Source organism: Pelophylax lessonae, assembly GCF_965119305.1.
Source record: "Pelophylax lessonae genome assembly, chromosome: 10".
Taxonomy (NCBI): domain Eukaryota; kingdom Metazoa; phylum Chordata; class Amphibia; order Anura; family Ranidae; genus Pelophylax; species Pelophylax lessonae.
The window spans coordinates 201,970,111-201,984,127 of NC_138777.1; the positions used below are offsets into that span (position 1 = coordinate 201,970,111).

The following is a 14,017-nucleotide window of genomic DNA, read 5'->3' on the forward strand; positions in this document are numbered from 1 at the left end:
AGAAGGAGAAGAGATTGAGAGGCAGCCTCTCCTCTGAGTCATTCAGCTGTGTGTACCCTATGACCCCTCAGGGCTGTTCACAGTACAGCAGTAAAATACATCTGAACCATAGAGCACCAGAATGGCTCTTATCATATGCTGGCTGCAAAGGGCAAAATATGGTATGTAAATGCAGTTCCTCATATTTAAATAATTCCCAGTTGTTTGTGCACACCTTGTGAATGAAACTTGTGCTGAACGTCTCCCAAGATACAACTCCGTGTTCCATCAGCTCGGCGATGGCTCTCAGTGTGTGGCACATCACCTCCCCCCTGTGAAGAGAAGAAGATGAAGTTGTAGCCAGGAGACATTTCACTTGTATTATATTTCTTTATATTGTACATTGCAATTTTCTGACCAGCTTTCAGTATTTTAAAAACGCATATAGCCAGTTAAGCTGCTTTTAAAATATAATTTCTTTTTCTCTGTAAACCATAAAACTGGGTGCCCAGGGAGCCCTGCGTGCAGTGGTGTATTTTGGTTTTGTGCTGCCCTAGGCAAGACTAAAATTGGGTGCCCTCCCCTTCTATGTAACTTTGCCCCACTCCTTTTTTAACAGATGTGACTCCCTCCTAAATTGAAGGAGTACAAGTCCCAGCATGAATCCCTGAGATCTCATGAGAGGGGGGAGAGAGAGGGGGGTGGATGAGGGAGAGAGGGGGTGAGGGAGAGAGAGGGGGGGTGAGAGAGAGAGAGGGGGGAGAGTGGGGGGGAGAGCGAGAGAGAGGGGGGAGAGTGGGGGAGAGAGAGGGGGGAATGAGAGAGAGAGGGAGGATGAGAGAGGGGGATGAGAGAGAGAAGAGAGAGAGGGAGGGGGGGTAGAGAGAGAGGGGGGGAGAGTGGGGAGAGAGAGAGAGAGGGGGGGAGAGTGGGGGGAGAGAGAGAGAGAGAGAGAGAGGGAGGAGGGATAGAGAGAGGGGGAGAGTGGGGGGGAGAGAGAGAGAGAGAGGGGGGGGGAATGAGAGAGAGAGGGAGGATGAGAGAAGGGGATGAGAGAGAGAAGAGAGAGAGGGAGGGGGGATAGAGAGAGAGGGGATGAGAAAGGGGGATGAGAGAGAGAGAGAGAGAGGGGGGATAAGAGAGAAAGGGGGATGAAAGGGGGATGAGAGAGAGAGAGAGGGATAAGAGAGAGGGGGATGAGAGAGAGAGGGGGATGAGAGAGAGAGGGGGGTGAGAGAGAGAGGGGGATGAGAGAGAGAGGGGGATGAGAGAGAGAGGGGGATGAGAGAGAGAGGGGGATGAGAGAGAGGGAGAGAGAGAGGGAGAGAGAGAGGAGGGGTGAAAGAGAGAGAGGGAGGGTGGAGATAGAGGAGGGTGGGTGAGAGGGGGTGAGTGAGAGAGAGAGAGAGAGGGGGGTGAGAGAGGTGGCTCTAGCAACCAGTGGCCAATACAGTCTCAGGTGGAGGAGGGTGGCTTTTTTGCTGCCCCCCTGCAAAGTGCTGCCCTAGGCCTGGGCCTTGTTTGCCTAGGCCAAAATACAGCACTGCCTGTGTGTATAACATTTGTATCATTAGGTCTGAAGATCCCCACAGCAAACACCAACAACAAGGAATCCTTTGTATCTACCCTGATATCAAATTCCTGAAGAGTTCATTGCGTGACCATCGAAAGCAGCCGCTCCTTTGAGGGCTCTTCTCTTTTCTCTAATCCAAATGTCATCTGTATATAATAGAGTGGTATGAAGGATCACAAATAGGAATGAAAGCATAAAACATATGACTGCCATCATTACTGGCAAAACTTAACAACCAGGGGGTAGAGTTCTATGTTCCCAGAGGGAAACTATTGGGGTTTCTGGTAAATTTTACACAAAACTGGGTGCGTAGGAAGCCTGCGGAATAAGCAATCAATGTTCCCAGGACATTCTCTTTGTTCTCAGGTTGGAGTCGTTAACCCCAGGGTGAAGTCTATGTTCCCAGCAAGCTCAGGAATGATTTTACAGCAAGTACAACTGAATTGCAACTTTCACTGTCACACCTTGGCAAGGAGGTAAAAACCTTAAAGTCAACACAAAATACTCATTGAAAAGAAAAGCTCAAAGGAACGTGAACCAATATAAATGGGTAAAAACTATTTCTACAAAACTATGTATTCAGATAACATCTGGCAACATGGAAAATTAATGAACCGGATAACGATCTTAAACCAAATGCTAGAAAAGGGTTCAACGGGAGAAAGGTACAAGCAGAGAACCTCCTAAAAGGACACACTATTTTTTTCCTTGTAGCACCAACAGGACAACATTCTGATTCCCAAAGGACGAGAGTTTTGTAATGGGAATCTACGTTGACAATATCTTGTAAAAACATGCACACTAAAGTTTCAAACCAGTGGGATTTAAAAGATGCAATTCTTTCAAGGAAACTCATCCTCATTCTACTTGAATTGCATAGACCACATATGAAGATATGCTTTCCAGGTGGAAGGTTTTTGGCCTGCAATTTGATGACTTTTTAAGAAAAGCCCCTTTTCTTTAGTAAATGAGCTTCAACACCTATACTGTTAAATGTGAGAACAGGACCCCGTGAGAGGAGTTCTTGGTAGGCAAGCAGCCTAAGCAGAATGTCAGAAGATAGGCTGGCCCAGTAAGACACTACTGGAATAATTGCTGCTATCCTCATTTTGTTTTTCATGAGCACTTATGGCAGGAGGGCCAACATCAGAAACATGTACAGATATGGATACTCAACCTGTGGCCCTCCAGCTGTTGTGGAACTACAAGTCCCATGGGGCACTGCAAGGCTGAGAGTTACAAGCATGAATCCCAAAGGCAGAGTCATGATGGGACTTGTAGTTCTTAAGCAGTTGGAGGGAAACATGTTGAGCTCCTATTATACACAATATTGTACTACCTCCATTGAATAACCAGAATGTCCACCGTATCCAAGAGTGTCTTGGTTTAACATTGTAAGGGTAACCCCAAAACTCATGGGTTTCAGTAACATTTTGACTGTTGAAGCCAGATTGAAAAACAGAATTTTTGTAAAATCTTAAAGTAAAGTTCCTTTCTCTGAGTCCTTTGACAGTCGCCGCCCACTCATACAGTCTTCACCAATGGGCACTGACCTCTTATCCACAGGAGAAAGCTAGGCATAAGACCTGTCAAAACAAAGCAATTTACATAGACACACCTGTAGGGGGCTGTCCCTTTGGTCCAATACCCCCCTGCTATCAGCCTTCCCAACTCAATTTGGTAGCAAGCAGTTAGAGTCAATAAAACCCCAAAAGAGGGGCGGGGGCGGCGACTGTCAGAGGACTCAGAGAAAGGAATTTTACGGTAAGATTTTACAAAAATTCAGTTCAATCCTCTGACAATCGCCGCCCACTCATACAGTCTTCACCAATGGGATGTCCCAAAGCAGTGTAGATACGACGAGGGGTTGGAAGCGCAACCGTCACAAAGGCAACGCAGCAACCCAGGTCAGAGAAAGGAACCTTATCTGAACAGAAAGGTAAACCCTCTGGGTAACAAAAAGCTCAACTGGAGCAACAACCCAGGAAAGCAAATAAACAAGGGGAAAACAACCCCAACAGGCAGGAACCGGCAAAGCCAGGGCCCCCTCAAGGTACTGTCGCACACAGAACTTTGCGGCCAAAGGAGGCATCTGCTGATACCAGAACATCAAGTTTGTAAAATTTGGAGAAGGTGTGCACGGACGACCAAGTCGCAGCCTTGCACACCTGGACCACCGAAGCCTGATGCCGGAAGGCCCATGACACGCTCACCGCCCTGGTAGAGTGCGCCTTGACAAGGAAGGGCGGAACCCATTCCTTAATCGAATAGGCCTGCACAATCATCTGTCTGATCCATCTGGAAATGGTTGCCACAGACACAGCCGTACCCTTCCGAGGTCCCTCAGGAAGGACAAAAAGAGAATGCGACTTCCTAAAGGATTCAGTGGACGACAGGTAAACCCTGATCGCCCGGACAACATCCAAGGAATGGAAGGGAAACTCCTTAGGATGCTTAGGATTCGCACACAGCGAAGGCAAAACAATATCCTCATTAAGGTGAAAATCAGAAACCACCTTAGGAAGGAAAGATTGGTTAGGTCGCAAGACCACCTTATCCCTATGAACCACCAGGTAAGGGGAGCGGCAAGACAGGGCCGCCAACTCCGACACTCTGCGGGCAGAAGTGATCGCCACCAGAAAGGCAACCTTTTGTGACAGCAGAGGCAAAGAAATTTCCCTCAAAGGGAGGACATTGCAAAACGGACAGAACCAAGTTCAAGTCCCAAGGAGGTAAAGGCGCCCTCCGAGGAGGGGCCAAATGACGCACACCTTGAATAAACATGCGTATCAAAGAGTTAGACGCCAAGGGGCGATGGAAAAGGACAGCCAGTGCAGATAACTGGCCCTTAATCGTGGTCAACGCAAGGCGCTGGTCCACACCAGTTTGCAGGAAGGCCAACACCCTTGTCACCGAGAAGGAGCGAGGAGGGATGCCCCTGGATTCACACCAGGCAAAATAAGCCTTCCAGGTACGGTAATAGATCTTACCGGATGAGGCCTTCCTAGCCTTGAGCAGGGTAGGAATGACCTCCGATGAGAGACCCCTGTTTCTCAGGACCTGGCTTTCAACAGCCATGCCGTTAAAGCCAGCAACTGTAAAGCAGGGTGGAAGATCGGCCCCTGAGACAATAGATCGCCTTGTAACGGGAGCCGCCATGGAGGCTCGACGACCAGTTGTATGATGTCCGCGTACCAAGACCGGCGCGGCCAGTCCGGGGCCACCAGAATCACCAACTTCGGTTTCGAGACCAACCTGCGAAGGAACCTGGACAACAACTGAATCGGGGGAAAGGCATATATCAGACGATACTGATGCCAAGGCACCACCAGCGCATCCGAGGCGTCTGCCAGATGATCGCGCATTCTTGCTACGAACTTTCCCACCTTGTTGTTTAGCCGAGATGCGAACAGATCCACATCTAGGGGTTCCCCATCTCGCACACAGCATCTGAAACACCTCCGGGTGTAGGGACCATTCTCTCTGGTCCAGGGTCTGGCGACCCAGATAGTCGGCCTGCCAATTCTCCACACCTGGAATGTGAACTGCCGAAATCGCCAGTACGTGCGTCTCGGCCCAAGACATTATGTTGGTCACCTCCCGGGCAGCCCGGGCACTCCTGGTGCCCCCTTGGTGATTGATGTAAGCCACCACAGCGGCGTTGTCTGTCTGAACCCGCACAGGGCGACCCCAAAGTTGATCCGACCAACGGAGCAAGCACAGTCTGATCGCTCGCAGTTCCAATATGTTGATCGGTAGGGAGGATTCCTCCTTTGACCAAGTGCCCTGGGCAGACAGAATGCCCAGAACACCACCCCAGCCCGACAGGCTGGCATCCGTGGTGATCACCGTCCACAACAATGGGCGGAAGGATTTGCCTTCTGTCAGAGCCGGGGACTGGAGCCACCAGAGAAGACTCTCCCTGACGTGGTGACTCAGAGATATCCTCCTTTCCAAGGACTGAGGATGCCTGTCCCATCTGGCCAGGATCTCCGCTTGAAGAGATTGCGTGTGGAACTGTGCAAATGGAATTGCCTCGAAGGCTGACACCATCAACCCCAGGGACCGCATGCAGGCCCGGAGTGACGAGGAATCCTTGTCCCTGAGGGACCTGACCTCATCCTGCAGAGTCCGGAGCTTGTCCCCTGGCAGAAAAACCTTTGCTTGGGCAGAGTCCAGGACCATTCCCAGGTAAGGGAGACGAACAGAAGGGGACAAGGTCGACTTCTGAACGTTGATGGTCCACCCAAACTCCTGGAGCGTCTGAACGGTAGTCAACAGATCGCGTAACAGACTCGGACTGGGGCTCGATCTTAACAGGAGATCGTCCAGATATCCCAAAATCGCAATCCCCTGTGCCCATAAAAGGGCCAGAACAGGAGCCAGCACTTTGGTAAATACCCTTGGAGCTGAAGCGAGACCAAAAGGTAACGCCACAAACTCATAGTATTCCTCCGCGATAGCGAATTGGAGGTACCTCTGATGACCCTCGAATATGGGGATGTGTAAGTACGCATTCTTGAGGTCGATGGAAGCCAGGAAATCTCCCGGACTTAAGGAGGCCACCACCGAACGGAGGGATTCCATGCAGAACTTCTGAACCCGCAGGAAGCGGTTCAGAGCTTTCAAGTCCAGAATTGGACGTACCTTGCCCTCCTTCCTGGGCACAGTGAACAGATTCGAATAAAAACCCCGAAACCTGTCCCAATGAGGCACTGGGACGACCACCCCTTGGGCGAGGAGATCCTGAACCACCCGAAGAAGATCGTGCAACCGATCTGGGGTCAAATTAAGATTTGAGGGAAAGAATCTGTCCGCTGGCCGCGAAAGGAATTCGATCTTGTATCCCGATCGAATGATTTCCTGAACCCACCTGTCCAGAACCTGGAGCAGCCAAGGTTCTAGGAAACCGCGCAGACGTCCCCCCACCCCTGTAACGGGTGAGGGCGTCCCTTCAGGTAGAGGCGGAAGGACCCGCTGGGCTGGCGTGGTTGGATTTTTGCTTGCCCGCCCAAGGCTTCCTCTGACCACCCTGGCCTTTAAAGGGTTTCCCCTTGTCCAGTGCCTTAAAGGCACGAAAGGACCCCTCATGTGGTTTAAAGGAAGGCCCCCGCTTACCGCGGAAGGATTTACCCTTGGGATTCTGGGGCAGCAGAGTGCTCTTACCCCCAGTGACCCCCTTAACCAACTCGTCCAGGGATTCCCCAAAAAGATGATTCCCCACATAAGGGATGTCAGACAACGTCTTCCTGGAAGACTGGTCAGCCGACCAGCTCTTCAGCCACATTAAACGACGGAGCAGCACCGTGACGCCAGACAGCCGTGCTGCTAGAGGAGCCTCATCCAAGGCCGCGTCACACAGGTACAAAACCGTCAGATGCATCTGCTCCATCATTGCCACAGTGGCTGGAGGTGCGGAATCCGCCTCCAGAGTGCGTTTGAGCACCTGGGCCCAATCAGCCACAGCCTGAGAGACCATAACAGAGGCGAAGATGGGCTTCAGTAAGGATATATACGCGTGGCGTGTAAGAGAATCCACCCGCCTATCCGTAGGGTCCCGGAACACCGGAGAATCCTCAGAGGGCATGAGAGTGGCCTTGTTTAACCTGGACACCGTGTGATCCACTTTAGGGGACACATTCCATCGTGAATCCGTAGGAGACGCGAAAGGGTAACGAAACTGAAACCGTTTTGGTACCACAAAAGGGCACTTTAAATTACGCCATTGTTCGTTCACCGTTTCGTGAAACTCAGCGGGACAAGGAAACACCTGTGCCGCTTTTCGGGTTCTGCGAGTTCCAAAGGAAGACTGCTTACCCGGTGGGTTGGGCTCATCCTCTAAACGTAGTGTCTCTTTAACAGAAGCAATAAGCGCAGACACAGCAGCGCGTTCTTTTGCCGCTTCAGGAGAAGGATCATCCTCCTCCTCCCCCTCCATATCAGAATGCAAGGACTGAGACCCCTCAGGGGGTAAACTGTCCAGGGCAACCATATCAGACTCAGAATCAGAGGACAATGAAGCCCTAGCTCGTTTCCTAGAATCCCGCTCTGACATCAACAAATCCACCTTGGACGCTAAAGTCGCAAGTGCAGCAGCAAGGGAAGGTGAAGATTCAGGAGTACCTGAATCACTCGCCAAGGCTGGGGGGAATTTGCAGTCCTGGGACTCCATGAGAATATCACTGTCGCTGGCCCTTTAAGAAGCGATCGCAGCGACCCACCGCAGTGCACTGCAATAAGGATCACACTAAGGTACCCCCCTGAGATGGGAAAAAGCACTGAAAACAGAAGAATATTCCCCAAAACCAGCAAAAAGAACCCCCAGAAGTGTTACCACGCTGCTGGAAACGATCTCTGCATACAGGAAGGGAAGTGATGTCATCTGAACAGGAAGCTGTCTAAGGGAAAATGGTTGCCAATGCATCTGAATGGGAGGCTCTGGGAAAATGGCTGCTGAACATGTGCAAAGAAGAACACCTTGCCATACACAAGATGGCCCCCGAAGGCGCCAAAAAACACTACATAGAGAGCTGCATAAAGTGCCCACAGTGAGGCCAGAGTAGCTGCCCACACCCAAAATGGCGGACCCGCGGTTTTTTGCACCGCAGCGGTCCGCACCGCCATGTCTGCACCCCCAAACACACTGACAAGTGGACAAGGATAGGGACCCCCACAGCGATACATGCGCCAAGAGGTCCCCGCAGGGACCGGTAGGGATGCGAGCCCCGGACACAGACATGAGGGGAGAGCACAGACATCAGCAGACTGTCATCACCAAACAGAGGCCCCACACAGAAGTTACTTACCGCTCCATATGTCGTGGGCGCCTCAATATCGCGGGAACCCCCCACCCCAGACGCCGGGGGGGCAGGCAGCCAAAATAGGATGCGTTGCACGATCAAAACACACAAGGGGAGCCACCTCCCAGGCTGATGCCCCTGAGGACAGGGGCAGGTCGTTTGCTAGGCCAGGGCGCACTCATAGCCCGGGAAACGCTTGATGGCGGCCTGGGATTCCATAAGATCCTCTGTCCTGGAGTACCAGGACGACCAGTCCGATTCCCAGCTCAGCAACGCTGTAGTCTTCCGAAGATCCGACTAACTAAGCACAGACAAATAAAAAGCTAGTAGTGCAAAGAAAACACTTTTGCAGCAAATAAAAGTAATAAAACAGAAAAAAAGGCTGAGACATATAGCCCCAGCACAGGGAAGCCTATCTTACTCCTAACTAGGCAGAAGACAAACTGGGTTGGGAAGGATGATAGCAGGGGGGTATTGGACCAAAGGGACAGCCCCCTACAGGTGTGTCTATGTAAATTGCTTTGTATGACAGGTCTTATGCCTAGCTTGCTCCTGTGGATAAGAGGTCAGTGCCCATTGGTGAAGACTGTATGAGTGGGCGGCGACTGTCAGAGGACGTAAGAGAAATTATATTTATTAGACAAACATGTAGGTAAACATGTTTGGAGAGCAATTCAGTTACATACATTCTGTTGGCTTAATAAACATTGCTCTAACTTCCTAAGGACTTGTATTACAATTTATACATTCTGAAGAGGGTGGCACCTATCTATCTAAAGTTTCTTTGAAGTCACATCTTGATTGAAATGCAGAATAGTTGTTCACAAAGACGTGTAACTTCCAAGTTCGTAAATTGAACAAATCTTCAAAGGTCGAGATAGCAATCTTAACAGCTGGAGCTGTAAATGGCTTTTGAATACAACAGCTGTTATACAATATGACTTCTCAGAATATATACATCCAATATATCTGCTTAATCATAAATCCATGTTTGATAATCATAAATAAAATGGCTGTTCCCTTTTCCCCATTAACATCAAAGGGACCTTACTGCTTTGATAGGTAGTCACCATAGCCATAACATTTTAACTGGTTAGAGATTTGGAGAAAGATATTCAGAAATTGGGTTCACTGTCTCACTATCTATCTAGGTCAATTGCCTGTTGACTCAGAAAGTCAACAATCAAACTGATCACATACTAGGGAGTGTGGTGCAGAGAGTCAGTACACAGAGTTATGAGAAATCCAAAATTTCCCTCATGACATCCATTTCCTATATTAATCAACCATTACGAACATTTTATTGACCTACAACCAATCCTACCCTTTTTCATGAGGAATAATCTCTAGTGTAGTAACATCCTCTCAATATTTTTTGATTTTCTACTTTCCACCACAGGCCCAAAAAGAAGTGAAGGCACCAAGGACAGCAAAAAACATGAAAAATGCACTGATAAGGTATAATGGCAATGGAGCATTTTTTTATTGACCCTTACTCTTTTTGCTCTTCCACCGTCCTGGCCAGAATACGGAGTCCATCACGGCTGATGAATTCCTGGGCAAATGTAACATCAGCGGACAAAGCAGCCAATTTCTTCAAAGACTCTGATCTCACATCTTGATTCTGACTCTGAACACCATTACACAGACTGCTGGCCTCCTTGTCCTTTATATTCAAAGGGGAAAAAATGAACAATAAAAAGACTTCCGGACTACAGCAGGCCATTTCACAGGAACCGTCAAATATTTTTGTCACAGCAAGGACATCTATTTTATTTTAGTGTAATAGGTCAAAGAAAGTGCCAAATGAAAAATCGTTGGGAGTCCAAAGTCTTTATTGTCCAAACAGTTATAACAAGCAGGCCAAAAGGCATCCAACACATTTCAGGTGCCACACAATCCACCTTCATCAGGGCTAGGGTTATGGTTCATGAAGGGGGATTTTGTGGCCCCTGAAATGCATTGGTTTTCTTTAGACCTTGTTGTAACCAGTTGGTCAATAATGACTTCGGACTCTTAGTGATGTTTCATTTGGCACTCTCTTTTGACCTATTACACTTGGATTTCTCAATTCGGGTGAATGTCCACTTCGGGAGAATTCCTTTCTGTGTACCGAGTTGCTGAATACAGGCTAATTGGGCTCAAATAATGACTTTGTCCATATTTTAATAACCTGTGAATATCTGTATGCAGGGCCTGTCTACCATTATCTGTTGGAACTGTTTTATTTTAGGCTACCATGAGATATTTTTACTAATGGGTGGCAGGCGTCCCTCGATTCTGTTTGTGCGATTTTAATGCAATTCATCTGACCACGATCGTGGCAAAATCATGACAAAAAAGCATTTGGGGTGCTATTGCAAGTAACGGGAATCGCACGGGCGTCTCGCAATTTGCAATGATTCGGGATCACAGGCAGAATCTGCCTGCGATCCAAGATGCCAGTATGTGAACGAAGCCTAAGTAAATATTGACAATTAGATTTAATGTCTTCTAGCCCAGTTCCTCTAAGGATCAGCTACAAAAGACTTTCTTGGAGTTTCATTGTATGGGACAATACTGTACCATTATTGTACAGTACTTATTGTCCTAGCCAAGGTTATCAGCTGTTCTGGGCATGGCTCCAGTGTTTATGGATCGGGCCAAGTTTTAGAGTTCACGTCTACCATTGTACAGTCCTACTAAACAAAAACAAAAAACTCTACTACTTGATCTGGAAAAGGGTCAAGTGGTTGACTCGTTAAATCCAAAGAAAATTTAGATTGTGAGCCAGAGTTAATTGAAACAAAGGTGACCAGCGCTATGGATTTATGATGTGAATGCAGAAACAGACGGTGTAAGTTGCCAACAACCAAACCCAACAAGTTGGGTTGGAAATGTAATAGTGCAAGTGGGGTTGTGAACGGCGCTACCGTATTACAAAGAGATAGAAATATTGTATTTGCTTAACGTGAGTAGTGATACCACTTAAAGCGGAGTTCCAGCCATTTACTCACCTGTCCAACGGTCCAGCGATGCGGCCGCCGGAAGCCTCGATCCTCTCCCTCGGCGCCGGCATCACTGCTGTGGGCACCCGGCTGTTACAGTTTGCGGCTTCACAGCCGGGTACCCACTGCGCATGCGCGAGTCGCGCTGCGCGCCGTGATTGGCCGGCAATCTTCTGGGACCTCTGACGTGTCCCAGAAGATTGCAGGGAGGGAGGGGGAGAGGAGAACTTCCGCTCAGGGCGCCGCGGCGCTCCGAGCGGAAGTGGGAGCGGGTACCTGTCAAAACTAGGTACCCGCTCCCCCCCCCAAAAAATGACATGCCAAATGTGGCATGTCGGGGGGTCAGGACTCCCTAAAGCGGAAGTTCCACTTTTGGGTGGAACTCCGCTTTAATGTGTGCCGTGAATAAATGAATAAATAAATTTTAAAGTGCAATCTTTTAAAAGCTATATAAAAATTACAGAAATCAGTAAAAATAGATTATATATATGCCTTGTATCTTTAATTATTGGTGATAAAGTGCATAAGTACTAGTGCAAAGAAAAGAGAAACACAAGGCTGAAGTAAATTAGTGAATTTTATTTAAAAAACCAGGTGAAGCATATAGCTATCCTCACTATGAAGCAGAGGTGATGGTGCTCAGTGAAGAGAAAATAGGTAAATGCTGCTGTGAGCAAACAATAATAAACGTATAACTGAAATTAATAAGTGTGAGATGAATAAGATAATTGAGTCAATGTGATGATTTCGGGTTGCAACAACCTGCGTGACCGCTAGGTGTCGCACCCTGCTATACGACCTGATATCAGTTGCAGGAGGGTACCGTGTATGGGTTCCGCTGTCCACCCTGACTTCCTTGTGGGTCTGTGTGTTCCTCAGAAAGAAGAAAGGAGACCCCTAGGTACCATATCCAAACAACATGATAGAAAAAATGTAGAGACTCACAGGGAAATTCGAGGCTGTCCGCGATCAGTGTTGTATGGCCGGGAAGCTTCCGCGTTCCACGGCTCTGGCTCCGGGTGCCGGAAATGACGTTAGACGTCGCTGACTCCGCCCTACCGGTTTCGTCACAAGACGTCTACTAGGAGCGGCCAGAGTGTTGAGAGAATAATCTCAACAAACAAAATACGTGAGTTAGAAGACTTGCTGCCCTTCTCCAATACTCAATCAGCACACTGGTTTTATGGCACCCAGGTCTTTTAATTACACTGAGTGCGCTCAGCTTCACTACCCTGGAAAGCATGTGACCCTGGAAAAAGAACAGCCGCTCCCATCTGAGTCTTCTCACTTAGGTATTTTGCTTTGGGAGAGATTTCTTTGGCGGCCTGCCACACAAAACCTTCACCAGTCACCAACGATCTGCAATGATTGACCTAAAGCCACCCATCAAAGTTGGCCACATCATGCCACCAGGGGCGGACTGACCATTCGGGGATTAGGACACTGCCCGAGGGCCCAGGGTCAGTAGGGGGCCCCATGAGAGGCTACACACTACAGAAAGAAGCCAGGAACTTCCATGCAGACTATGCTGTGGTAAATATTTAAATGCCCACTCTATGTGGCTGAGCTGCAATTTGTAGGTGGGGCTTTGTGTGGCTTGAGTGTGGACACAGGGGGCCCCATGATCTCTGATTGCCCGGGGGCCCCATGAGTTGTCAGTCCACCCCTGCATGCCACATATGTCCCCGATACAGTACACATCTGGGCCACTGGTACCTGTATAGTTTAGCCCTTAAGGAAACACCTGACTCCCTTATGGCTTACATTTCCTGACTTAAGGTTAGGGGGTTAGGGTTGAAGTTAGGGTGAGGGTCAAGGTACGCTTAACGCTAACCCCATAAGGCAACTGAGGAACTCACCGGGGATGTGGTCAGTTTCAGGATGCTGCCATTCTTTATTTCCATTCTGTTCTAGAAAAGAAAAAATAAAAAAAAAATTTGATCAAGCTAAAACACTGCAGTGTGTCTATCCGATCAGTTTCATTATGTGTCATTGTGTGATTTCTAAAGATGGACAGTCAGAGCTCAGTATAAAGAACATAAGGCTCTTCGTGTACCAAATTTTCCCATGTGACTAGGAAAAGCTGAGATCAAATCTACAAAACAATTTCTAAATAGTCTTCTCTTCAAAGATCACCCCCAATCAGAAGTACTCACCAGCTCGGTGATATATGCCTGATGTCCATCCACATACTGCAGGGCATATTGCTCGGAATTACTGATATTCCACCTGAAGACAATACAGAGAGTCCATAAGACTTTCTACATACCATAAAATCACTCCACTCTAGTTAAAAGAGAAATATCACTTATGGAATATAGTTCATATTCCTATCGCACACCTTCCTGGTTTGTAGGCACTTGTATACTGAGTGCTGAAGCGATCACCAGTTGGCAACTGGATCAGTTACAAGTAGATACATATTCGCCAGCACACCAAGGATCTTGCAAAAGCAGTCCAAAAAACTTTATTCCAGATAAGATCACATCAGAAAAATATAGTTACAGTATTTTTCTGATGTGACCTTATCTGGAATAATCGGATTTTTGTAAGATCTTACCGTAAAATCCTTTTCTCTTAGCTCATTGACAGACGTAGTCTTCTTGATTCACAAGAACTGGGTTATGTTGTCTCCGCAGGAGTAGGACTAGGCAGAAAGAAAAAATGTTCTGGCTCCA

General features: G+C 48.2%; 1 protein-coding gene across 1 annotated transcript in view; it reads right to left on the reverse strand.

Annotated features, from left to right (window-relative positions):
- Positions 1 to 13,563, reverse strand: part of ELMO3 (engulfment and cell motility 3) — a 64,939-nt gene extending 51,376 nt beyond the window's left edge. The window contains exons 1-4 of the mRNA XM_082270705.1: positions 13,496 to 13,563; positions 13,199 to 13,249; positions 9,849 to 10,018; positions 215 to 311 (exon numbers count right to left, since the gene is read on the reverse strand). Of these exons, the coding sequence (XP_082126831.1) occupies positions 215 to 311; positions 9,849 to 10,018; positions 13,199 to 13,243 (312 nt within the window). The 5' untranslated portion in view covers positions 13,244 to 13,249; positions 13,496 to 13,563. The remainder of the gene's footprint in view (positions 1 to 214; positions 312 to 9,848; positions 10,019 to 13,198; positions 13,250 to 13,495) is intronic.
- Between the last annotated feature and the right edge of the window lie 454 nt (positions 13,564 to 14,017).